We start from the raw sequence: 27562 nt of genomic DNA, 5'->3' as shown, positions 1-27562 counted from the left end.
TCCCACTGTGGCATCACAAATGGAACAGGAGGGAAAAGGTGAGTAATGCCTATGAGAAATCTACTTACGACAGGGGACTTGAAAAGAGAGGGCTGATCAGGGAGCCTGAGAAAGGCCGAAATTGCAGAAAGGTAGCCCTTAACAGTGCCCAGAGCAGAGCCCTGCCGGGCCAAAGAAAGAAGGAACAAAAGGACCCTCAAAAAGAGGGTCAGAAAGGGGATCCGCAGCCTTTGCTGTGCACCATGCCACAAATTTATTCCACCTGCAGGCATATACATATTTAGTGGAGGGACGCCTGGCTGCCAGAATGATATCACAGACTTCAGGAGGCAAGTCAAATGGAATCAAATGTCGCCGCTCAATCTCCACGCATGGAGGTGGAGGCTGGACAGGTTCGGGTGGAGGACCGTCCCCTGCTGCTGCGACAGAAGATCCTCCCGAGGAGGCAGTCGGATCGAGGAGTCCACGCTCATACCGAGTAGCGCGGGATACCAAACTGTTCGAGCCCAGTCCGGATCCACAAGAATGACTTGGGTCCGATCGCGCCTCATCATCTTCAGCACTCTGGGTAGAAGTGGTATAAGCGGAAAGGCGTACAATCAACCACAACTCCACTCGTGCCAAAAAGCGTCACCGAGCGAGTGCCGCCTTGGAAATTCCAACGCACAGAACTGCAGACATTGCGCGTTCTCTTCGGTTGCGAATAGACTTAATCAAGGCTCCCCCCACTGTTGAAAGAGACCTTGCGCCACCGACAAGTGAGGACTCCATTCGTGATCCATCATACACCTGTGGCTGAGTTCGTCCACCCTGGCTTTCAAAGAACCTGCCAAGTGTTGAACCACCAAGGAAATGCCTTGACGTTCAAGCCATGTCCAGAGACTCCGAGCCTCCTGACATAGGGTCCAAGACCCCACCCCGCCTTGCTTCTTGCAGTACCACATGGCAGTGGTGTTGTCCGTGAACACCTGCACTACTCTCCCCTTGACAGAGGGAAGGAATGCCTTCAGTGCAAGTAGGATCGCCCGGAGCTCCAGAAGGTGGATATGGAGCCTGGACTCCGCCGGAGACCAGAGGCCTCTGATATCCGCCTCTCCCATGTGGCCGCCCCATCCCAGGAGGGGTGCATCCGTCACCACAGTGTGCTCCGGTTGGGGAAGGGAGAGTGATCTGCCGCTAACCCAATGCTGGTTCGTGAGCCACCACTGCAACTGTTGTGCAGCGCCCTCCGAGATCTGGACGTACTCGGACAGGTCCCTTTGATGCTGCGCCCACTGGAACTTCAGGTCCCACTGCAGAGCCCGCATATGCCATCTGACATGATTGGTCAGCAGGATGCAGGAGGCCATGAGGCTCAGCAGCCTCAAGGTCATCCTGACAGAAACCCAGGACAAGGGCCGAAAGATTGGAATCATAGCCCGAATGTCCCGGACTCGCTATTCGGGAGGATAAACCCAAAACTGCGCCGTATCCAGAACCGCTCCGATGAAGAGGAGCTTCTGAGAGGGAATCAGGTGCGACTTCGGCACGTTGATGGAGAACCCCGGCAAATGCAGGAGGTCGGAGGTAGTCTGGAGATGGGTGACGACTGCCTGAGGCAAGCTCGCCTTCAACAACCAACCGTCGAGATAGGGGGGAAGACAAACCCCTGATCTGCGCAGATGAGCTGCGACCACCGCCATCACTTTCCTGAACACCCGAGGGACGCTGGTAAGGCCAAAATGGAGCACGGTGAACTGAAAGTGCTCATTGCCTACCGCGAACCGCAGGTAACGCCGGTTGGCCGGGCAGGAAGGGGATATGAAACTAAGCATCCTGCAAGTCCAAAGCTACCATCCAGTCCTGCGGGTCTAGGGCAGACAAGACCTGAGCAAGTGTGAGCATCTTGGACTTCTCCTTCCGGAGGAAGCGATTGACGATCCGAAGGTCTAAGATGGGACGCAGGCCCTTGTCCTTATATGGAACTAAGAAGTAGTGGGAGTAACAACCACGACCTAGTTCTGAACGCGCTCGATGGCCCCCTTGGCCAATAGGGCTGCAACTTCCTGCTGGAGAAGTGCCAAGTGAACACCCGACATGAGGTGGAACTGAGGTGGCATGGCTGGGGGGGGTAGTCTCGAAGGGGAGGGAGTAGCCCCTTCGGACTATCTGTAAAACCCATCTGTCCGAAGTGATGGTGTGCCAGTAAGGGAGGTGATGGCAAATCCTGCCGCCCACTGGCGTTTGGTGGGCCTGAAACACCGGACTAGGAAGGTTTGGAGGCAGTGGTGGTCGGGGAGGTGGGGGACTGACCCACCCGCTGGCCCTGTGACCCACCTCAGCGGGTCCGGCGGCTGCGCTGAGACTGTTGCTACGCAGGCCTGTGGCTCTGAAACAAACGTGTTTAGGTGCCCCTTCCTTGGCCAAGAAAGGAGCGAAAAGCAGAAGCCGAAGGAGTGCGCATGGCCGAAAGGCCCAAGGACTTGGCCGTAGCCCGCAAGTCCTTAAAACGCACCAACGCACTGTCTGCCTTGTCTCCAAAGAGGTGAGTGCCATCAAAAGGCATGACCATCAGAGTATTCTGGACATCCCCAGATGTCTCAGCCAGGCGTGACGACGTAGTACCACTGTTGTGGAAATCGCTCTGCCCAGCGAGTCGGCGGTGTCAAGCCACAACGAATCGTGAACTTGGCTGCATCTCTCCCCTCAGCAATAGCTTGGGAGAGTACCGTCCAGGTCTCCTCCAGACACTGTGGCAGCACCTGCGCCAGTACCTGCGCCACCGTATCCCACACAGAGTGGGAATAACGGCCCAAGAGGCATGCGGTGTTCACAAACCGCAACCCTGAACTGGCGGAAGAGAAAATCTTCTTCCCAAACTGCTCCAGTTTCTTGGATTCCCTGTCCGGAGGTGCGGAAGGGAATGCGCTCAGAGACACAGAGGCTTGGACAACTAAGCTCTCAGGGGTAGGGTGTTGGGAGACGTTCCTATCCACAGGAGCCCCTGTGTTGGGCCTGGACCAGGTGCCCAAAAGAAAGTCTGAAAGTGGGTCCTTGAAGGGCAGCAGCGGCTCCGCAGAGGAAGCCGCGGCCGAAGCACTTCTGTCAGGAGGTTAGTCCTGACGGCCACTGTAGGGAGCTCAAGGTGGAGAGCCTCAGCTGACCTACGAAACACCACTAAATAAGTACCACCCTCCTCCGTAGCCACGGTAGAATGAGACAGTGCGCCAGGTTCTTGTCCAGTCCACCTGCGTCATCCAAATCCTCTGCCCAGTCCGCGTCTAACTCGTATTGGGCTGCGAGAGGGTCTTCAGACTCCTCCCAGTCCTCCCTGTACTCCGTAACCGGCTGTGCAGGCGGAAAAGGAGGAGGAGGATGAAGAAAGGGATAGAAATTCCCCATCGGCGTTGGGATCGGCGTCGATCGACACCGGTCCGGCACCGTCTCCACGTCGGTGTGGAAGCCGGGGAAGGCATCGGCCGGGTGGCCGGCCGGTGGCGGTGCCGTCAACGTCGGTGGAGGTCGACCTACGTCGGCTGTGATCCATGCATGGATCCATGAGGGTCTCGCTGCGCCGAGGCCAGAGCGGTCGACGACGTCGGGGCCGGAGCAGACGACGATGAAGGGCGAGGACCCCCAGTCTAACCCGCAGGCCCTAAGGCGCACCGACGGGGCCCGACAGGCCAAAAAGCCAAGCCACGGCTGACAGGAAGTCCTGCAGCTGGTCCGGAGTCGCAGACGGACCCAGGAAAGGCGGGTAGGCCATAGGCAACCGTGCAAGCTCCTCCGGAGCTGCAGGGGTGGCACCACTTGCACCCTCAGCCATGTCACGCGAACACCTTGTCGAACGATGATGGCGGCTCTGCGACCAGTCCCTCGACCTCCCACGGGACCGGGACCTTCAACGGCACGGAGCCGACTCCCAGGCCTCAAACAACTTCCGGGACCGCTCCCGCAAAGTTTTCGCAGCCATGGCCCGGCATTCGGGGCACGACGTGGGGTCATGGTCGCCCCCAGGCAGTGGAGACACTCACAGTGCGGGTCCGTCACCGACATCATGCGGGGACAAACCTCGCAAGACTTGAAACCGGGCATCCCTATAACACCAGGAGTTAAAGACTCAAGAAAGACAGACAAAAGTCCCAACAACTCAGTCATAAATTGACTGGGGTTACCGCTCTCTCCGGATCTGCGCTTGCTGCCGCGGAAAAAGAAAGAACGGACGTCAGCGCGCGAGGGCAGCGTCCAAGTAGCTGCCGCGACGTCATCCCGGCGATCACGACTCCTACGACGGACACGGAGCCGCACAACGCCACCTTCTGGCGCGCAGGGGTACTGCTGACGAAAACCTTCCGGATCCAGTCTGACGCCTGGGGGTAATTCTAAGGTAAGGAATCTATCACTAATGTGTCTCTTTCAGATGCATCTGTCACTACAGTCAGCTCTGGTTTTGTAAGGGAGAGGGGTCTGCCAATTACCCAATCACGGTTCATTAGCTCCCACTGCAGAGCTTCTGCAGTTCCTTTAAAAATCTAGACCATGCCAGAGGGATTCTCCTGATGCTGTGCCCACTGGGATTTCAGGCCCCACTGCAGAGCCCTCATGCCTATAGACATGTGTCTCGAGGAGGCCATGAGGCCCAACACCCTCAGAGTGAGTCTCACCAAAATCCAGAATAGAGGCTGAAACATCGGTATCATAGCCTGAATATCCTGGACTCGCGGCTCAGGAAGATAGGCCCAAAATTGCACTGTGTCCAGACCAGCTCTGATGGAAGGAGCGTAGGAGTCAGGTGTGACTTTGGCACTTTGATGGTGAACCTCAGTGAGGGCAGGACATTCTCGTAGTCTGAAGGTGGGGACAACTGCCTTGGGTGAGCCCGCCTTTAACAGCCAATTTTTGAGGTGGGGAAAGACTGAAATCCCTGACCTTTGAAGATTAGCTGCAACCACAGCCATCACTTCCGTGAACACCTAATGGCCAATGGTAAGGCCGAAGGGTAGCACAGCAAACAAAGTGCTCTTGGCCGACCATGAACCGCAGGTAACATCTGTAGGCATGTACTGTGACATCATGTCTAGCTCCTAGGATACTTCCCTTAGTCAATAAAGATATTGAGCTTTTTTTTCTCCGTCAGCGTCTCTTTCGCATGATCTAGGTGGTGAACTTCCCTCACTTCCAGGTCAATCTCTACTGATACCGCAGTCTAGCCTTCGCCTCTGTGGTAACCCGGAAGTGCACCTGCATGCCTCCGACGCTCCAAGCTGACTCGCATTTGCGGTTGGTTTAAAAGCAGATACCCGCCATGGTCCCATAACACAGCGGAACCGCGGGATGGACAGACTTTGAGTAAAGTTTCCAGTCAGGGCACGTAAGTACGGCACAGCCGTTCCTGGATGCCGACCTCGTTCAGCACCCGAGCCATGCACTCAAGGTAATACCCTGATCCTGTACTACTTCCTCCTTTTTTCCCCAATAGAATTGAGGCTCCATGACGATTCCACCCGTTCCAGGTTCATGAGGCAATAACCTCACATACATATAAGTATGCATTTGGGCTTTTTTACCGTATTGTCCACTTGGACCACTAATAATATTTCACGATAATCTATAGTGTGTGTGTTTTCTGTTTGTAGTGTCTTGTACTGTCCTTTTCTTTACAGGTCACTGCACTTTTTTCCTGATAAAGCTAGATTTTTAGCTAAATGCACGCGTTTTTGTCACATAGTGGCGCGTTATTTATGTTTACAGGTACTTTGTTTCCAGGGACACTGAATATGTCCTTTTTCCTTCCTTGTTTTTGCAGATACGCATACATACAATTAGGTATTGTATACAAGTGCATTATTGAATGCGTTTCTCACTTCTAGTTTTATATTACTAAGCACATGCTTTCTAGTCGGGAGGGATCTTTTCCTGTCCTGATGAAGATGCTTTGCATCGAAACATGTTGACTCACAAGGAGTAACCACAAATTACGTAGGCAAACTCCGCACCTCTGTTTTTAGTAGTACCAGCCTCCCATGACACATTAAAGTTTTTTCTGTCTTAAGGGGCCAGGTGCTTTTTAACACATACTTACAACTACATCAGACCCTCCCTTTGCATCACACATAGCACTTTATCATTAGTGCTCCCACGTAGTCGTAGGTCGTAGCACGCCCCGTCCCGCAGCGGGGCGGGAAGACCCCTATGATGAAGCATGACACCATGGGCCATTCTTGGTGTGTGAGGGGTATTTAAACAACACTGTGTGCCCAACCATATTGGGACACGCACTTACCATTACCCCATTGTACCCAGTCTTCTTAGTACCTCTCTTTCCAGAGGTGGATCCTTTTGTTTACTAATTAACTCTGAGTGGAGGACGTATCCACCTCAGCGCCTACACAGGCCCTCCTCTACACTCCCCAATCTTGTTATATTTAGCTATTTTGACAGCGCACAGCTGTGGGAGTTCTTTTCCCCTTTTTGTAGGGGACTGTTAAGCCAATGTGCTTTTTTTCCCCACCTAACATTTAGTAGTTTACTATTTTTACCACTTAAATAGAAAGTTATTTTTCATAGACACTACACTTTAGACACACACCCTGACTCTTTATCACTCACTAAATTTGACCTTCACAAAGATATATTGCTTCGATCGCACAAACATGGCTGAGTCAGCAGGCCTCACATTTGAGGACGAGGAAGTTGACCGGATCCTGGCAGCTCTCAACCCCTTTGAGGGTTTGAGTAATACTGATCCTGGTCTGAATGGTTCAGACTGGGACGAATTGGCCAACCTGAGGAGAACACAGATAAAAACTGCTCTGCACGGTCTATTAATGACAGAATATCTCAGGGCGAATACAGCACCAAGGGGCTTAATTGTTCGGAATGAACCGTTCATCTTCCAACATGACAAGATTTTTAAAAAAGACTGGTCACTGATATTGTGGCATTGTACACGGGACTGGCTAGTTCTCATTATCAAAACAGCCACCCGTCTAACCCAAGAACTCAAAATCGACATACAAAAAATCGAGGTCCAATTGAAAAGTTATCAATCCACAGCAGTCCTCAAGAAAAGGCTTGAGGAACTTAATCAGGAGATGAGTGAATATGAAATCTCACTCAAGCAAAGTAAATATAAAAAACTCAAGAAAGATATTACAGCCTTCAGTCATGAACGAGTATACCCCTATATAAGAGATGACTATATCCAAAGCAGAACCGGCAGTGACCAAGATACAGACAGTGACCTATCAGACACTGCATCCAATGACTCTTACTCCAGCAGAACAAGTAACCCAAGGAACCAGAGAAGCAGGGGACAACAACAAAGGCCATTCAGACCAAGAGGCAGAGGTTGGGGTGGCTATCAAGGCCTACCTCTCTATACCCAATATCCATTTGGTCCTCCACCAATGGGCATACCATTCCAACAGTGGAATCCGGCCCCCCAAGACTACAACTACTATGGCCCGCCTCCTTTTTTAGGGATGCGACTTGGACAACCACGGGGAAGAAATCGGAGAGGCAACCAGGTCCATTGGAACAACGACCAAGAGGATCAGACCAGGGTATCCACACGGAGTATGACAGCGGCATCAATTCAACCGTCAACCAGCCGAAAGGACAACTAGTTGTCAATCTTTCTGAGATTACACTAACACATCCCCAGGTGGCGGCTCTAAAAAAGGGCTTGGGTTTTGTCCCTACAAACAGGGTAGATAAATTCAAACTCTGTTTAGATGTCAAAGAGTTTATACGCAAGCTCAAATTAAGAACTTTCTTTGCCGACAAGACCATGGCTGATAGTCAGCCTTCTGATACTGGTTTGAGACCCAAGTCTACCTTTAGTCCTTTGGACTCCACCGTACCTATAGAACTACTAACTTTTGAAAAGGCGGTGATGGAAGATCTCAATAAAACACTACAGAAGGACAACCAAACTTTTCAGAATACAACTAAATCTGAAAAGGAAGCGCTACAGCAACTGGCCAATAATACCAATATCACCATTAAACCGGCAGATAAGGGCGGGGCGATAGTCATCCAGACAACTACCAACTATGACACCGAGTGTAGGAGACTCCTAGGGGACCACAGGAATTATGAAATCCTCTCCGATGACCCTACAGAAGCCATCCGGACACGGATAATGGGAATGGTTGAAGAAGCTATTACACACGACTGGATCTCTAAGAAAGAGGCTGATTTTCTCATTCAAAAATCCCCCCGTACACCCTATTTTTACACCATCCCCAAAATTCATAAAAACCTTGAAGACCCTCCAGGACGTCCAATTGTATCCGGAATAGGCTCAATTCTTGAGCCCCTATCCAAATTTTCGGACGCTTTCCTTCGTCCACTAGTCCAGGCCACCGATACCTATTTGAAGGACACAAAAGCAGTCCTACAACTCCTGGAAGGTCTCACTTTTGACCCCACTCAACATCTACTACTCGGATTAGACGTGGAGAGCCTGTACACCAGCCTCCCGCATGATGAGACCCTGGATATTATAGAAGAGGTCCTTTTCTCTACCACCTGGAATTACCATACTCCCAGGAATTTGGTTATGGAATGCATCACCTTAGCCCTTAAGAAGAATTTTTTCTTATACCAGGACGTTCACTATCTACAGAAACACGGTACCAGCATGGGTAGTACCTTTGCGCCGAGCCTGGCGGGCCTGTATGTCCACCATCTGGAATCACAGAAAATACTCCTACAGCGCAACCCATTTTTCAATAATATTGTTCTTTGGAAACGTTACATAGATGATGTTTTTGTGATTTGGAAAGGGGATTCGGATTCAGTAACCAATTTCATGACATGGCTCAATGAACAGAACGCTTTCCTCAAATTCACCCACACTTTTTCTAATAACAACCTGGTGTTTCTTGATTTAAACATCTATGCAGAAGAGGTAAGATTAAAATCCAGAACGCATTTTAAGCCCACGGCGAAAAACTGCCTGTTGCTCTATGATAGCTTTCATCCCCAATACCTTCGGGATAATCTCCCTTACGGTCAATTTCTCAGTTTGCGGAGAAACTGCTCAGAGTTGACGGATTTCAAAGCACAAGCTAAAGATCTGGAGATGAGACTATTAGATCGGAATTATCCGGAACGGATAGTCAAAAGAGGACTCAAACGTGCCAGAAACAACAACAGAGACTCTCTCCTGGAAAACCAAATACCAAAAGAACAAGAAACCAGACCTATCTGTGTAACTACTTTTAACACCCACTCCAACCAAGTGTCCAAAATTATCAATAAGAACTGGAAAATTTAAAACTGTGGAGGTCTGGACCTACCAAAACCAATGTTCTCCCACAAACGAGGCCGTAGTCTGAGGGACATCCTGGTCCACACTAGACCACGTCTCCCACCAACACGACAAGACACTTGCAGTTTGTTACCCCCCATCAAAGGGCATCATCCATGCGGCATGTGTAGTACATGCTCACTTACTAAACAAAGTACCCAGCTCACTTTTTCCAATGGTACGTTTTGGGATCAACGAAAATTTACCAATTGCAACAGCAAGAATGTGGTGTATCTTATTACCTGCCCATGCGGTATGGAATATGTCGGTATGACCACGAGACAAATAAAGGTGCGGATAGGGGAACACAGGAGCAATATCCGCTGCAAGAAAGGCACAACCAAAATGGCAACTCACTTTTTGACCATGAATCATGGCGTGGACGAAATCAAGTGGACCATCATAGAACAACTGAACACTGATCGTGGACTCTTTGAAAAAGAGCAACGATGGGTGTTCCGCCTGGGCACGCATATGACGGGCCTCAACGACGATATACCTTGGGCACAACTGATCTAGTACCTGGTTCTCCCGCACCTAAATAGTCTATCATGTACAAATGTGATGTCTCACTCCCTTTCGGTGGTATTCATCAATTTTTCTCTCCATACAACGAACATTCGTAAAGGCCTCTTTCCACCTCCTTATGTGGGCACACATGAATTTGTGTAATATTTCTTATTTTAGACCATTGTTAGACACCCCCACAGGAGGCCCTATATAAACTTAGGTGACAGGTCGTGTTCAGTGCCTCCAACCCCATCTATTGGGTACAGCCTTCCCAATTTGTCAGTTTTCCTCTGCACGGCGCATTCACGCTGGTGTGTGAAAATAAATTCCCCCTTTTTATATTTCTCCCACTTGTCCAAACCCTAACTGCTTGCTAAATCATTAGCGGGCTTTATTTGTACACGTTCTTTTGTCCAATCCCAAGCACGCGAGTCACGTCTTCAGCGGGCTTTATATTTATGTTGCCCCAGCACGGAGACACCTCTGCTTGTACTGTGACATCATGTCTAGCTCCAAGGATACTTCCCTTAGTCAATAAAGATATTGAGCTTTTTTTTCCCCGTCAGCGCCTCTTTCGCATGATCTAGGTGGTGAACTTCCCTCACTTCCGGGTCAATCTCTACTGACGCCGCAGTCTAGCCTTCGCCTCTGTGGTAACCCGGTGCATGCCTCCGACGCTCCAAGCTGACTCGCATTTGCGGTTGGTTTAAAAGTAGTTACCCGCCATGGTCCCATAACACAGCGGAACCGCGGGATGGACAGACTTTGAGTAAAGTTTCCAGTCAGGGCACGTAAGTACGGCACAGCCGTTCCTGGATGCCGACCTCGTTCAGCACCCGAGCCATGCACTCAAGGTAATAGCCTGATCCTGTACTACTTCCTCCTTTTTCCCCCAATAGAATTGAGGCTCTAACCTCACATACATACAAGTATGCATTTGGGCTTTTTTACCGTATTGTCCACTTGGACCACTAATAATATTTCACGATAATCTATAGAGTGTGTGTTTTCTGTTTGTAGTGTCTTGTACGGTCCTTTTCTTTACAGGTCACTGCACCTTTTTCCTGATAAAGCTAGATTTTTAGCTAAATGCACGCGTTTTTGTCACATAGTGGCACGTTATTTATGTTTACAGGTACTTTGTTTCCAGGGACACTGAATATGTCCTTTTTCCTTCCTTGTTTTTGCAGATACGCATACATACAATTAGGTATTGTATATAAGTGCATTATTGAATGCGTTTCTCACTTCTAGTTTTATATTACTAAGCACATGCTTTCTAGTCGGGAGGGATCTTTTCCTGTCCTGATGAAGATGCTTTGCATCGAAACATGTTGACTCACAAGGAGTAACCACACATTACGTAGGCAAACTCCGCACCTCTGTTTTTAGTAGTACCAGCCTCCCATGACACATTAAAGTTTTTTCTGTCTTAAGGGGCCAGGTGCTTTTTAACAACACATACTTACAACTACATCAGACCCTCCCTTTGCATCACACATAGCACTTTATCATTAGTGCTCCCACGTAGTCGTAGGTCGTAGCACGCCCCGTCCCGCAGCGGGGCGGGAAGACCCCTATGATGAAGCATGACACCATGGGCCATTCTTGGTGTGTGAGGGGTATTTAAACAACACTGTGTGCCCAACCATATTGGGACACGCACTTACCATTACCCCATTGTACCCAGTCTTCTTAGTACCTCTCTTTCCAGAGGTGGATCCTTTTGTTTACTAATTAACTCTGAGTGGAGGACGTATCCACCTCAGCGCCTACACAGGCCCTCCTCTACACTCCCTAATCTTGTTATATTTAACATCTGTAGGCTGGGGATGTAAAAATAAGCATCTTATAATTCCAGAAGTACCATCCAGTCTCCTGAGTCCAGGGGAGAAAGGACTTGTGCGAGTGAGCATTTTGAATTTCTCCTTTTTCAGGAAAAGGTTTAGAAGGCACAGGTCTGAAATAAGACATAGGCCTCCGTCCTTCTTGGGCATGAGAAAGTAGCGGGAATGGCAAACCATGACCTACGTTCGATGCCGGCACCTTCTCTATACCCTCTTGGCCAAGAGAGCTAACATCGCCTTATGAAGCAAGGAGAGGTGGTCCTCCGTCAGCTTGTCGCAAGAAGGTTGCATGGGTGGTGTGGTGGTCACAAAGAGGAGGGAATAGTCTCTTTGAACTAGCTGCAAAACTCAATGGCTGGATGTTATTAGCCTCCAGTGGTGAAAGTGATGGTATATCCTGAACCCCACTGGATGCCCATGATGGTTGGAAGGCATACTAAAGGGGTTTGGAGATAGCGGCTGCCGGGGGTAGTGGACTGGCTCGACCCCTGGGTGCCTGACCCAAGTGGTCTGTGGGAACCGCATCCTCGTCCACGAAACAATTGTGCGATTTGCACACGAGGCGTGTACAGACGCGGTTGTAAACCCCTTCTGTGGCCATGAAAGGGGTGGTAGATGGACCAGGGTCAAAAGGTCTAAGGACCTAGCCATAGTTCTGCTGTCCTTAAAGCGCTCGAGCCCAAAGTCTGCCTTCTCTCCACACAACTGAGAGCCAACAAAGTGAATGTCCATGAGCATGGTCTGGACGTCACCCGAAAAGCCAGTTCTCCGCCAGGCATGGCGGTAATGAGCCACCAAAAATGAAATTGTTCTGCCCAGCGAGTAGAGTAGTTTGTATCCAGCCCACATTGAATGGTGAACTTGACTGTGTCCTTCCCATCTGCAATTGCTTGAGAGAGTATGGCTCGGGCATACTCTGAGACCATGGGCAGCGCTTGCGCACTGAGTCCCAGATGGTGTGGGAATATCGGCTCAAGAGGCATGCAGTGTTCACCAACCACAGTGCCAGGCTGGCGAAAGAGAACATTCTCTTACAGAATATATCCAGCATTTGAATTCCCTATCCAGTGGAGTGGAAAGGAATGCGCCGGGGTTTACCTTAGAGGTGGATGCCTGGACCACAAAGCTCTCCAGGGAGGGGTGCATGATGAGGAAACTGGGGACTCTTGGGGTGAGGCAATGGTGGCTGGCAATTGTCATAGGCATAGGAGCCCCAGCACAGGGCTTGGACCAGGCCCCGAGTAGGACATCAATAAGGGCTTCTATAAATGGGAGTAATGGTTCTGTAGGGGCAAATTCTGGCTGAAGCACCTCCCTCAAGACATTTGTCTTGACTGCACCAGAGGGTAGCATAAGGACTTAGACCTCTGCCACCCTCCGCACCACCATGCGAAAGAGGCACCCTCCTCCATAACCACTGTAGGGAGCGGGGCCACACCAGTGTCTGGGGAGGTGCCCATTCCACTGGCATCGCCAGATCCTCGTACCAGCTGACTTCAGTTTTTCCTAACTTGTATCCATAAGGGTCCGCAAACGGCACACATTCATCCCCCAATCCAGGCCTGTCATAATAATAAGGCACTGGCTTGGTCACTGGGAATCTGCTCCCCATCAGCACCGGGGACGGATTACGCCTGTCTGGATCCGTGTCAGAGTCAGGATTAAAATGAGGATTGCGTCGTCTGGGGCATCCGCACTGGAGTAGACACTGGGAAAGGTAAGGTGGCTTGAATGGTGCTGCTCCGGATCTATCAAAGGATGGAAGGGCCCGCCTGGTGCCGGAGCGAACCTGTTGGTAGGAAACCAGTAGGGGCATCTTTTGGGCCCCCGGGACCCAAAGGTGCCCCAGCGGGGATGGGTCAACCAAATGCTTAACTAGGTGGGGGTTGTTCCGGCTCTCGCAAACTCTGGGAGGCACGGGGATAGCCCAGGCGCAGAGTGCACAACAGAGTTAGGCCTTGAGTGCAGACTCTCACTCGTCTCGTCAGATGACTTCGATGGATGAAGCCATGTCTAAGATCTCTTTGACTTCTTGCGCCGGTGGGACTTAACCAATTTTTCCGACAACCTCAACTGCGAGAACAAGCACTTGGAGGGACTCCGAGACTTATCTCGGGACCTTCCTCAACTGAGATCGCGAGAGTCACGTGGATCTTAAGGAACTGCTTTCTCAAGGCCTTTGGTTGCATGGCACGGCAATCAGAGCAGGTCTTAGAGTTGTGGTCGCGCTCCAAGCACCAGAGGCACACCAAATGCGGGTGTGTCACCTGTCAGTGACAGGTGCCACAAGGCTTAAAACCAGCATTCCTAGCTGACATCCTCCATGAACCAGGAGACAAATTCTTGAAAAACTCAATAAAAGGTCAGTGAAATAACTGAGTAGTTCTTCTCCGGGTATGCGCTGACTCGAGCGGACAGAAAAACACTAATGTCCTGGGGTGGCACCAATATAGGTACCACTCATGTCACTTTTGGCGCAGACGATGTCACATGGAGCCAAACGACGCCTCCTACCAACACACAGGGGTACTGCTCACAAAAAATGTCTACATCCAGGCTGACTCCTGGCGATTATTCTAAGGTAAGGAATCTGCGGCTGGAAGATGTACCTTGACAGCAAGCTCACCGATCTGGCAATACGCTATTGGGTGGATGCTCACACCACTACGAGTTTACTCTCCATGTCAGCTGGCAGAAAGAGTTGAGCATGCATGCCCTGTGACTTGAGCCAAGGCCCACTTTCTGTCCATCACCACTAGGGCAAAGGTTTTTAAACTGTAGGACGCGGCCCTCTGGGTGTCTGTAGCTATATTCCCAAGGGGAGCAAATGCCTCAGCAAACACTTGTAATTAAAGATGGCCTGGAGGCACGACCTTGTTTATTTGTCGCGTTTCCAGGCTGCCGTCATTTACAGTGGTTGAAGTGCATTCAGAAGCGCATGAACTGTGATCCTGAGGGCTGTAGGGCAGGGGGATCATCCAGCACCGGACTAGGGAGCCAAATGCAACCCAGGCAATACAGTTCAACCCAGTGCCGCTCCCTTCCTTTCTTAACTATCTCTTCGTTCTCTCTTTCCATCTTTTTTTTATTCTAAAAAAACAAAGTAAAACAGCGTAGAACAATCAGACGCGACAGAAAAGGCGAAAGGAAGTATATGAGAAGTCTGCAGGATGGTGTATAGCAAATGTGATGGGGAGGAAATTGTAATGGCATGGAATGCCACTGTAGGCCAGTAGGAAGGGTGTAAGGAAAATTAGTTCATACAAGGTGAATGCTGTTTTCAAGCAATATCGATAAAGGCCTGTTAGCCGGAAACAGGGTTGAGGAGTCCATATTTGAGGAGAGTTGTAGTTTCCATTTCTAAAGGCTGTGAATCTTTGAGCAGCCCTAGTTTGGAATCCAAAGTAAATTTCACAGGCAGGCTCCAGACCTGTGTCACATGTCCTCCATGGCTATGCTCACATGCAGTTGGAACTTCAGTTTCATCAAAGCCTTCAATGTACAATTGGACACGTGTGCCTTTCATCTTGCTGCAATTACATTTTCAGCAACACATGAAAATGAATCAAAGGAAATGCTCACCTGTCCTCGTGCTTCCTCTATTCTCTCATGCAACCTCTTGCGGAGGATGTCGACAGCAAAAAATGAGCTGGTGTCCATCCTTCTGCCTGGAAGACAAGACGATAGTGGCATGTTACCATCAAGTATTTCAGGATTACACGTTTTTGTGGATAGAAAATACCCCTGTAAGGCCCTAGTAAATGATACCCCTGGTACCTAGGGCATGGGCACTAGAGACGGTCCCTCGGAGTTGCCGCATGTATTGTGCCACCCTAAGGGACCCTTCACCACACATATGCAGACTGACATTGTAGGCTGCGTGACATGATGCAGACAAAAGTGAAGACACTACATGGCACACCTCCTGTGTGCCATGCCTGCAGGCACTGCATGCCATACATGTAAGTGAACCCTACAGCGGGCCTTACAGCCTGTAGGGTGCATTATATTACATTCACTAATAGCATTGCCATCAGGGTGGGGGCAGGAGTGGGTCTCAGTTCATCTTTAAAAACTCACTTTTAATAAATATTTTACTAAAGCATGAGGTGGTAGTGCACTGTCATTTACAGACAGCATATTTTACATTGAAATGGCTAACCACGTTTACCACGAATATGCAGTTTTACTTCTAAAACTATCTAGTGTATAAACAATAATTTGTAGGAATTGGGTTTCTGCAAACATATTTATCATTTGCACAGCACCAAGTAAAATGTTCTGATTTGTTTTCATCCTATTAAAAAAAATGTTATCCATCACACATAATTACAAAACAAGGACTTTCATTACTACTGAAATTATTTTGAAATGTTTGCACAGTTTACTTTTTAGCCATTTAAATGTGTGTTAGAATAAAAAATGACATCCTACAGCCTGCTCACTGAAGTTGTGGACAGGTCGATTGTTGGTTCTTCAAGATCCTTTCCAGAGTTTTTTGTTTCAGTTCCCATTTGTGTGAGGCGCTTTCTAGTCCGCTTAATCTGTCCGCCTCTGTGTTCTCCTTCCCTGACAATGGTTTGTAGATTGATTTTCCTTTGGATTGCCAAGCTCCATATCTCCTGTGCTAGCTTGTTCAGTGTAAATGGCTCCGTTCCCTCTTTGTTCAGGTGAAACGTTGTTGTGTTGTCTGTCTGTATTAAGACAATATTCCAGTTATGAGTGTCTGAAAAGCTTTCAGGGTTTTATAGCATCTGATTTCTTCCATTATCCTCGTACTTTCAGGGTGCTCGTCTGTGCTCCCCACCCCTTGTGGGATGCATGTGTTGTGATGGTCACCGTTGGAGTTGGGCTCTCTAATGTAATAGTCTTTGATGTCCACCATTGTATCTCCTTTTGTATTTTTGTTGTTACAACCAGTAGATCCTCCCAACTCCTGTTGGCTTGTGACCACTTGTTGCATAACTATGCTTGGAACGGATGCGTATGCGGTCTTGCATGGGCTATGAGTGGATGCATGATGCCATATGCCCAATAACTTCACGCCTGTCCTCACATTCAGAGACTGCCCCTTCTGCTATCTCTCAGCTTGATCTATTTTAGCTTTCACTCTCTTTTGAGTTTGGTATGCTCATACTGTTTTGGGATCCTGTGTTGCCCCAAGGTAAATCTTCTCTTGCTCCAATTATGGAGACGATTTTTTGTGGTTATGGAAAAACCTACAACGTTCCAGGGTTATGAATACAGTTTGAATGTCCCTTTCACATTCTTGTTTTGTTTTTGCCTTTACCAGCCAGTCGTCTAAGCACTGGTAAACCTGTATTCCCTTTCTTCTTAGGAACGCTGCGACCGCTGAGAGGCATTTGGCGAAAACCCTTGGTGCTGATTTTATGACGCATGGTAAAACTTTGAATTGGTAATGCACTTTCGAGAGTACGAATCGTAGGTACTTTTTGTGTGCTTGGTTCAGAGATATAAGTAGATAAGTGTCCTTTAGATCCAACGTTGTCATATAGTCCCCTTTTTGTAGGAGAGGAAATACTGCTTGGAGTGTTGTCATTTTGAAATGTTGTGTGCGGTTAAATCTGTTTAAGAATCTGAGGTCCAGTATTGGTCTTAGGGTATGATCTTTCTTTGGAATCAAGTATGGTGAATCATTTCCTTTGTTCTTTTCTTTTACTGGTACTTTTTTATTGTTTTTGTAGAAGTTCTGTGACTTCGTTTCTGAGTTCTAGGATTTCCACCTTTTGATATCTCTTGTTTTGGTGGGATTGGTGGTGATTTTTTTTATTAAACTGATGCAGTACCTGTGACGAATCACATTTAAAATTCAAGTGTGCTTGCTGATTTCTGCCCACTGTTGTGGGAAGTTCCCTATTCTGCCTCACACAGGTGTTTTGTGGGGGCATCTTTCAGCTGTTGCATCAATTACCGGTATTTCCTCCACCTCTGGCTCAAGAGGAAGGAGAAGTCAAACCTAAAAAGTACTGTCTTGCAAGGTGTGGCCACTGCTATGTGGTCTGTTGTGCAGTTTTTTGGGAGCTGTTTTGTACTTGATTCTGTTGCTGTTGACCAGATGTAAAGGGTCCCTTTCCTGTAGGTCTTCTGAGTGTGCACCCACCTCTCCTGAATGCACCTCTGTATTGTAAATCTCCCATCACTTTTGCCATCTTGTTGTCCTTTTTAATCTGTGGTAAGGACTCGTCCACCGCCTACCCAGAGAGTGCCTCTCTTGTTAAGGGTTTTGTTGATACTGGAGTCTTGTACTTTGTGTTTGAAGCCAGATATTCTGAGCCAAGCATGTCGTCTTATTGTTGTGCCTGTGCACATTTGGTAGCTGCATATAGTGCTGATTTTAGGCAAGTGTTGGTAATGTTCTTGCCTTCTTGGATTATTGCCTTGGCTCTGTTCCTGCCCTCATCAGCAAGCATCTGCATTTGAGATTCCGATTTCGTCCCATTGTTGACTACCATATCTATTTAATAACGCGTTTGAGTTGGCAATCCGCCATTGTGTTCTCGCCTCTTTTTCCTTTTTTATACCCACGTCTAAGAAGGCAAATGCTACTTACCAGTATACATCTGTTCTTGGCATGTAGAGCTGCAGATCTACACACTGTGCATAGATCGCCATCTGGTGTTGGGCCCGGATGTTTCCAGTTGTTTTTCCTCTTGGAAAGTCTTTGGAAGTCACAAGGTATGTGACTCCTCCTTTGGATCGTATTGCGCATGGGCTTCGGCTCCATCCTCAGATTATTTTTTCCCAGCAGGGAAAGATGGAGCGTAGTAATAACAGTGAAGATGCCCATGTGTGTTGTATCTAAATAAGATAGACTGGAACAGATAAAGGTATCCGGGGAGGCGGTGGGCGTGTGTAGATCTGCAGCTCTACATGCCAAGAACAGATGCATACTGGTAAGTAGCATTTGCCGTTCGAGGCATATGAGCTGCAGATTACACACTGTGCATAGATTATATAGCAGTACCCATCCTTAGCGGCGACCACCCGTATCTGTTGCAGTGGTTTGAAATAATGTTTTGAGTACAGCCTGGCCCACACTAGCCTGTTGCTTAGTTTGCACATCTACACAATAGTGTTTAGTGAAAGTGTGCGGTGTTGACCATGTAGCTGCTCTGCAGATATCATCTAATCTGAATGCATTTGACAATCCATCTAGCTATCCCAGATTTGGAGATGGGGTTGCCTTTATGTGGTGGTGAGAAGGAAACGAACAGTTGTTTTGTCTTACGAAAGGGTTGTGTTCTCTCGATGTAGTAGAGTAAGGCTCGTTTGACATCTAATGTGTGAAGAGCTCTTTCTGCAACGGGCTGTGGCTGCGAGAAGAATACTGGTAGTTCTACAGATTGGTTTAGGTGAAAAGGAGAAATGACTTTAGGGAGGAATTTTGGGCTAGTACGGAGAACAACCTTGTTATGGTGCACTTGGAGAAAAGGTTCTTGAATGGTAAGTGCTTGTATCTCACTGACCCTTCTGAGGGAAGTGATGGCTACAAGAAAGGCGGTTTTCCATGTTAGGAATTGAAGTTCACATTTGTGTCAAGGTTCAAAGGGAGGTCCCATTAGTCTGGTGAGAACTATATTTAAGTTCCACACAGGTGAGGGTGGCACTCTGGGGGGAATTACTCCTTTGAGGCCTTCCATGAAGGCTTTAATGGCAGGTACTCTAAAGAGTGATAGAGGTTGCCTGTTTTGTAGATAAGCTGCTATGGCTGCAAGGTGCAGTCTAATGGACGTATAGGCTAGATTGCATCTTTGTAGGTATAGTAAATAGCCTATGATGTGTGGAATGGACACATCTAGGGGATTGAGGGTATTGTTGTGACAATACACAACAAAACGTTTCCACTTGGCTGCGTAGCACGCTCTAGTGGTGGGTCGCCTGGCTTCTTTAATGACGTTCATGCAGTCAGGGGGAAGATTTAGATAACCGAATTCTAGGATTTCAGGAGCCAGATCGCAAGGTTGAGCTGAGCTGGGTCCGGGTGCCTGATCTCTCCATGGTTCTGGGTTAAGAGGTGAAGAGAGAGGTGTAACTTTTGGTGCGGTACTACAGATAGTTCCAGCAGTGTGGTGTACCACGGTTGTCGGGCCCAAGTTGGAGCTACTAGGATTAGCGTGAGGGAGTGTTGTTGTAGTTTGCGCACCACTAATGGAATGAGTGGGAGAGGCGGAAAAGCGTATGCAAATCTGCCTGACCAGTTCATCCATATCGCATTGTCTTTGGACAATGGGTGTGGATATCTGGCGGCGAAGCTTGGGCATTTGGCGTTTTCGTGGGTGGCGAAGAGGTCGATCTGTGGATGCCCCCACATTTGAAAGTACGGGTGAAGAACTTGCGGATGGAGTTGCCACTCGTGGAGTTGTTGTGTTTGTCTGCTGAGCAGATCTGCCATAGTGTTTTGGACTCCTGGGACATGCTGGGCTAGGAGAAAGATTTTCTGGGGGATGGCCCATCTCCATATGCTCTGTGCTAGCTGAGAGCTGTGGAGAGTGCGTGCCGCCTTGTTTTTGTATATAGTACATGGCTGTCATGTCTGTGCAGACTAGGACTGCTTTGCCTGAAATCTGTGTTTGAAAAGATTTTAGGGCTAAAAATATGGCTAGTAACTCCAGATGGTTGATGTGGAGTAACTTTTGTTAAGGTGTCCATCTGCCCTGCATGGTGTGATGTAATAGGTGAGCTCCCCAGCCGGAGAGCGATGCATCCGTTATCAGTACTACCTGAGGAACCGGGTCCAAGAATGGTCGCCCTTTGGAAAGGTTTTTGGTGGTCCACCACAGCAGAGAGCGATGGGTACGACCGTCTACCAACACCAGATTGGTTGATTGACCCTGGGCCTGGTTCCATTGGCGTGCTAAGCACTCTTGGAGAGGGCGCATCTGGAGCCTTGCGTGGGGTACTATGAAAATGCAAGAGGCCATCATTCCTATTAGATGCATGAACACTCGAGCTGGAAGAGTGTGTTGTGGCTGAAATTTCGCACGTCAATCCCAGTTGGTGAAGTAGCTGGATAGTGGCATGCGTGTGTTGTACACACTGGTTGTATGAACTGGCCTTTATTAGCCAGTCGTCTAGGTATGGGAAGACATGGATGTGTTGTCTCCGCAGGTGTGCTGCCACTACTGCTAGGAACTTGGTGAATACTCGTGGTGCTGTGGTGACTCCAAATCGGAGCACTTTGAATTGGTAGTGTTGGCCGTCCACTACAAATCTGAGGAACTTCCTGTGAGCGTTGTGAACAGGAATGTGGAAATAGGCGTCTTTGAGGTCTAAAGTGGTCAGGAAATCGTTGTGGGAGAGCAGTGGAAGTACCTGCTGAAGTGTTACCATGTGAAAATGGTCTGAGTGTATGTATTGGTTTAGGGGCCTGAGGTCTAGGATGGGTCGTAGAGTGTCGTCCCGTTTTGGTATGAGAAAATATAGGGAGTAGACCCCCATATTTTGTTGGTTGGTAGGAACCCTTTCTATCGCCCCCTTTTGTAGGAGGGAGATTACCTCCTGCTTTAGTAGCGTTAGATGTTCCTGTAACATTGGGCGTTGTCGGGGTGGAATGTTTGGGGGGTAGATATTAGTTCTAGGCAGTAGCCTGACCGAATTATTTGTGTTACCCATTTGTCTGAGGTGATGGTAGTCCAGACAGGAAGGAAATTGTGGAGTCTGCCCCCGACCGGAGTGGGATGGTCTGGGGGGAGTGGAGGGGAGTCATTGAGTAGGTGCGGAGGCAGAGCGGGCGGTGTTTGTCTTGCCTCTGCCTTTATTATTGTTGCCTCTGTAGCCGCCTCTTTAGTAACCCCTTGTAAAGGTGGATTGGGTAGGGGCCTTATATGAAGTGGAAGCGGTGTCCGAGGAGTAGCCTCTGGATGTGCTCCGAAAGGAAGAGCAGCGAAAGGAGCGCCTGGGAGGGTGTGATTGTAAGGCTCCCATAGACTTTGCCGTATCGGTATCTTTTTTCATTTTTTCTAGGACCTCATCCACTTTTGGGCCGAACAGATGTTCCTGGTCAAAGGGGTGGTTAAGGATGGAAGCTTGCACTTCTGGTTTAAAACCTGAGATCCTTAGCCAGGCATGGCGACGGAGGAGGGTGCTGGTATTAATGGCTCTGGAGGCGGTGTCAGCTGCATCTAGGGCACAGCGGATGGAGGTATTGGTAATGGTTTTTCTCTCCTGAATTATCTAATTTGCCCTATTTTTATATTTGTCAGGGAGGTGTTGCATTATGGCTTCTAGTTCGTCATAATGGGCCCTGTCGTATCTTGCCAGTAGCGCTTGTGTATTAGCGATGCGCCATATGTTGGCAGCTTGGGATGCAGTGCGCTTGCCCGATTCGTCCAAGAGTTTTGACTCTTTGTCAGGTGGTGGTGCTTCGCCTGACGCTTAGGAGTATGCCCTCTTTCGTGCTGTAGACACTACTAGGGAATCTAGTGGTGCTGGCACTCTGATGTAGGCGGGATCTGTAGGGGCGGCTTTATATTTTTTGTCTATGCGCGGGTTAATGACCCTGGCTCTGACTGGGTCTTTAAAGACCTCCGGCGCGTGTTTGATAACCCCTTTGATCATGGGCAGTATGGGAGTGGCCCTATGCGTGGTGTCAAAAGTATCCAGAAGGAAGTCCTCCTCCACGGGGTCGGTATGGAGATCCACCCCGTGATAGTGTGCAGCCCTTTGGAGTAAGTGGTTGAACCCTAATGAGTCTTCTGGTGGGGATGGTCTCGAAGGGTAGAGATCATCTTGCGGGACGTTAGGAATGTCAGGGATGTTATAGTCATCCCATGGGTCTGGGGAGGCTGTGGGAGTGGGGTCCCCTGTAGGTAAGTCATGGGGTGCGTCCCCTATGTCATCATAGACATCATCATTATCATCATCCGGAGAGGGTGTGGGGGAATGATGAGGTGGGGGGGGAGTAGGAGGAGGTGGAGGAGGAGGGGAAGGTGGAGGGGGTGGAGGAGGTGGTGAAGGCATTCTGAAAGGGGAGGTAGCAGAATCCTTCCTCTTAGGAGGTGGAGCTGGGGCAGGCTTTTCCAGCTGTCTCTTTCTGATGCTGAGCATCAAATGTCCGGTTTTGGGGTCCTTGATCAATGTCTTTTGCAATGGATCAGGTGCAAAAAGTTCTTCCGAGGGTGGTTTGTCCGTCGGCACCGAAGTCACCGGGGTCGTCGGTTTGCTTGTTTTAGAGTCTGCGCTAGTCCGCTGTTTGGAACTATGCAGCCGGGAAAGGGCTGTCTGTTTACTCGGTGCCAAGATGGTTTTCGGCTTTGAGATATCGGTGTCCTTGTGTTTTTTACTCAGTTCCGGGGATGGTGTCGGTACCGAGGAGCTTGAGCTGGTTTTCGGCGCCGAGTGTTTCGGTGTGGAGCTCAGTGCCGAGGAGGAGGCCATTTTCTTTTTCGGCGTCGGTGCGGAGGAGTGTTTCTCGGCACCGACGGTGGGCTGGCTCGAGCCCGAGCCGCCGGAAGGCTCAATAGGCTTCTTTACTGGTCCCGAAGGTGCGGTGTGGGAAGCAGTGTGTTTGGTCGTGCCTAGGCCTGGAGGCGAAGGCATGACCGAAGCCTTTTTCGGTGCCGTCGAGGGGGTGGGGGTAGGGGGGGGGGGGGGGTGGAATTCGGTACTCATGACCCTCTGTGCCGGAGTGATGTCCTCCACATCTGAATTGTCGGCTTCGGAGGCGCTGACGAGGCCCTCGTCGGTGTGTTGTCCTTCTGGAGCGTCGACGCCTTCCCCGAAGATGTCGTCTGGAATCGTCGTCGACGAGTGTGTGGTTCTTCTCGCCCTTCGGTCTCGAATGGTTTTCTTGGACCGGAAGGACTTGCACGCCGGACAGTCTCGAGCCTCATGTTCAGGGGAGAGGCAGAGGTTACAGACTTCGTGAAGGTCGGTGTGGGGGAATTTGGACCCACATCGAGGGCACGTCTTGAAAGGAGTCCTTTCCATTAGCCAGGACCGGAGCTTGGGTAGGCCCGAAGGCTGTCGTCGATGACTGGAATCGAAGGTCTTGATCGATGAGAGCCGCGTCGAGTGTGGAGATCGCGATCAAAAACAATACCGCGAATGGGGTGAGGATTGCGCGTCGATAGAGGAACTGGAAACTGTTCGGAACCAGAGCGCAAAGATCACATCCGAGCCCGATGGCGGAAAAAAACAATCTGAGAATGGAGCCGAAGCCCATGCGCAATACGATCCAAAGGATGGAGTCGCATACCTCGTGACTTCCAAAGACTTTCCAAGAGGAAAAACAACTGCAAACATCCGGGCCCAACACCAGATGGCGATCTATGCACAGTGTGTAATCTGCAGCTCATATGCCTCGAACAGTGGGTTTCTGTTGTAGTAACCCCCTCCCCACTTTTTTGCCTGATACCGGATGCACTTTTCCTTGGTGTGCCCTGGGTCCCTGCCAAGCAGGTACCTAGGGCCTGTGTTCCTTCCCTAAAAACTGTACTAAAGCCTAAACCCAATTGGCATCTCTGGCCACATGTTAGCCCCTGGTAAATGGTACCCTAGATACCCAGTGCATTGTGACTAGATGACCCCTAAGGGCTGCAGCACTTATTGTGCCACCCTTAGGGGCCCTGTACCCTGACACACACACACTGCCTTTGCAGGCTGAGTGTCCTGGTGCAGAACTAAACACGGAGTCGACATGGCACACATCCCTGTGTGCCATGACCACAAACCCACTGCCCTGGAATAATCAGCCACCCCTCTAGCTGGGTGCCCTATGCCAGTGGTGTGGACACAGGTGCATGAACTCTGTGCCCCTACAGTACCCAGGGCCATTCCTGGGCACTGTAAGTGCAGTGATGCCATTTAGAGTATATGGTGCTGGGAGGTTGTCATAACGAACTCCACAGCACCATAATGGCTACACTGAAGACTGACAAGTTTGATATCAAACTTCTCAGCACATTAAACCCACACTGATGCCAGTGTGGGATTTAATGTAAAATGCACTACAGAGGGCATCTTAGAGATGCCCCCTGAAACCTAACCTACAATCCACGTCTTGCCTGAGAGGCTGCCACACGCCAGACATGTTGCTGGACCCCTGGGTGGAGAGCCCCAGCGCTCCTGGGCCTGGAACAATGCACATCCTGGGCGAGGTGCTCGGTCTCCTCCCCCAGGATGGGCAGGGAGAAGCTTCAAAGGCATGCCGCCTTTGTGAGCTTCTCCAGGCCACTTGCTGTACTCAGCAACTGGCCCCCAACGGTTCTGGCGGGAAACCCTATGTGAGGAAAGGGGGTGTGCCAGCCTGTGCCAACTCCACCCCTTAGGTGGGAGAGGCGAGGTGAAGCACAACTCCGGGCTCCTGGGGTGTACTCACCCCAGGACAGGGACCCATTGGTCCCTGCCCTCACCCTACCTGTAACACCCCTAAATTTATTATTTAGGGGCACCCTGAACCTTCCTTCCTCAGATTCCAGATTCTAAACTTGCAAAGAAGAACAAGAAGAAAGAAGACCTGCCGTGTAACTGCTAAGAAGAGGAAGAAACCAACTGCTTTGGCCCCAGCCCTACCGGCCTGTCGACCCTCGAACCTGATCCTGCTAAATCCCAGCACCTCCTGCGGCCAGCAACCTCACAAACCCCAGAGGACCTGGCTACCTTGTAACTGAGCACCTGGGACTCCCACTAGCAGTGGCTCTGCTCAAAGCAAGTTTTTAACCCCTGGCATCAGCCCGAAACCGCGAACCCAGCACACTCTGCACCCGCCAAACCTGGCCTATGCCGGAGTGGACAAGGACCCCAAGGACGTCCCCCCAGCGACAGTGATCGCGAATCCGGCACCCAAGGACCCACCTCGACGCTCCTGACGACGCCTGCAGCCTTAGAACCAGGGACCTCCCCAACCTCGATCAACAGAGGGTAAGATTTCCTGACATCAAAAGGCACCCCTGCACACGGCGCCCTGCGGCCCCCTGTGCCCGACTCCTGGGTACCTACCTGTCCTCCAACTACCCAACTTACCTCTCGAAGTGGTGGTGGCACCTGAAGAATCTTCGTCCCCGAGCTTGCAGCCTCTGTTCATCCTTGAGCCTTCCCATTGAAATCCATTGAACGCCCGAAGGCTCAAAAGCACCCTGCACCCAGCCGCCCGAGTGGCCCTGGCAGTGCAACTTCTACTCGTACCTACTTCCCCATTTGCCCTGAGCAAGTGACCAGGAGCCCAGCTCCCACAGCCGCGTGGCCTGCTAGTCAGCAGCCACCAACCAAGGCCCCCCTGCCCCCCATAGGATAACATTGGGCCTAACTCACTCTGCACCCGGCTGCCCCTGTGCCGCTGAGGGTGTAACAACTGTACTTACCTAACCCTGGGAGACCCCTGAGTCTGTGCCCAGGACCTTAACTCTGCCAGTCGAGTACTTAACCAAAAGCTGATAACTCACTTTTCTTCCATAGGGTAACATTGACTGGCTTCTTCTGAAATTTCTTCTAAGTGTGGAGTTTCTAAACCTTAAAATATTTACCTAAAATCAACCGAGTAACGAAAACGGAAATACTCACCTGCTATTAGGAGAGATCCCAGTGCTGGATCTTGGTGCCCAGCACTGACCCTGAAAAGTACTTACAACCGTACTTACCACTAACTCAATTTTCTCCCATAGGAAACCATTGACTGTTTTTCTCTTGAAATTTCTTCTGTCGATTTTTGCAAGCTACAAATATTCTTTAAAAATCGTACCAACCGTAAAAACGCAATTACTTACCTGTATTAGATAGATTCCCCAGTACTGAGCCTAGGAGCCCAGCATTGGATTACAAAAGTAACGAGAACATACTTTACCCGTAACTTGAATTTTCTCCCATAAAAAACCTTCTGTCGATTTTGCAAACTTAGAAATATTCCTTAAAAATCGCCTGTGTAACTTAAACGCAGTTTCTCAACTGCTTACAGGTGGTACACTAGTGCTGGATCTAGGATCCAACACTGACCTAGAAAAAGTAACCATAACCCCACTTACCTGCTAAGTGAATTTCCTCCCATAGGATAACATTGGTAATTTGATTAGCAAAAGTTTCTAAGCGTCAACTTTTAAAATAGAAAAATATTGCTTAAAAATCACAATAGTAACTAAAACAAATTTACTCACTTGTTTCCAAGAACTGTCCCAGGACTGAATCTAGGATCCAGTCCTGGAGTTAGAAAAGTAATCCTGAAAGTAATCAATTGCACATAACTTAAAATTCCCATTGAGCTCAATGTATTATTGTGTTTGAAACTGTGTTGCCTAGTGCAACAAACTAACTATTACCTGCAAAAGTCAATTGCCTATTGCTAAGTATTTAACTAAAGCATCTCATTCTGAGAAAGTATATTTTGATACCTATTGTTGGTTCTAAAATAAAACAACCATATATTTTTTATACAAACTATTGACCTAGAGTTCAGTTCTTGAGTGTGTGAGACCATTTGCTGACTGAGTGTGTGCAACAAATGCTTTACCCTGTCCTCTGATACTGCCTTACTGCTCGACCAAGCTATCACTTTAGAGAGTAAGGTTATATCAAACCATAGCCTCTGCCAAACCTCTGGGGACTGTGGACTCTGTACACACTGTACCTATTTGGGAACAGTACATACAGAGCCACTTTCTCACACCACCATGCCTAGACTCTTGCTTTGCCGTTCTGGTGTGGGCCCTGTTGAGGTGTGTGCATTACTCTTTCTTGCAGGGATAACAGTGATATAGTCTGCTGGGGTGTTCCCCTGAATGTATTTTGGGTCCTTGTTTGAAGGTTTGTGTTTCTTTTACACAGAGGGGTGGCAGCTTAGGTTGTGGGTGGCTCTTTAAAGGCCTCTTTGCCATGGTCTAGGATGCTAGGTAGCATCGGAAAGTATAGGTTCTCCTTATTGGGAGGCATTAATGATTCCAGGAGAGAACACAAGTCT

General features: G+C 49.3%; 2 protein-coding genes across 3 annotated transcripts in view; one reads left to right on the top strand and one right to left on the bottom strand.

Moving 5' to 3' along the window:
• MED22 (mediator complex subunit 22) overlaps positions 1 to 27562 on the top strand; it is a 196858-nt gene that overhangs the window by 48748 nt on the left and 120548 nt on the right. The window lies entirely within an intron of this gene.
• LOC146868862 (surfeit locus protein 6 homolog) overlaps positions 1 to 27562 on the bottom strand; it is a 143831-nt gene that overhangs the window by 31060 nt on the left and 85209 nt on the right. For both annotated transcript variants that reach the window (XM_085613875.1, XM_085613876.1), the window contains exon 4: positions 15238 to 15323. In XM_085613875.1, the coding sequence (XP_085470001.1) occupies positions 15238 to 15323 (86 nt within the window). The remainder of the gene's footprint in view (positions 1 to 15237; positions 15324 to 27562) is intronic.

This window comes from Triturus cristatus, chromosome 1_2 (assembly GCF_964204655.1).
Source record: "Triturus cristatus chromosome 1_2, aTriCri1.1, whole genome shotgun sequence".
Classification (NCBI taxonomy): domain Eukaryota; kingdom Metazoa; phylum Chordata; class Amphibia; order Caudata; family Salamandridae; genus Triturus; species Triturus cristatus.
The sequence above is the reverse complement of the archived record's forward strand: the minus strand, read 5'-3'. Positions and strand labels throughout refer to the sequence as shown.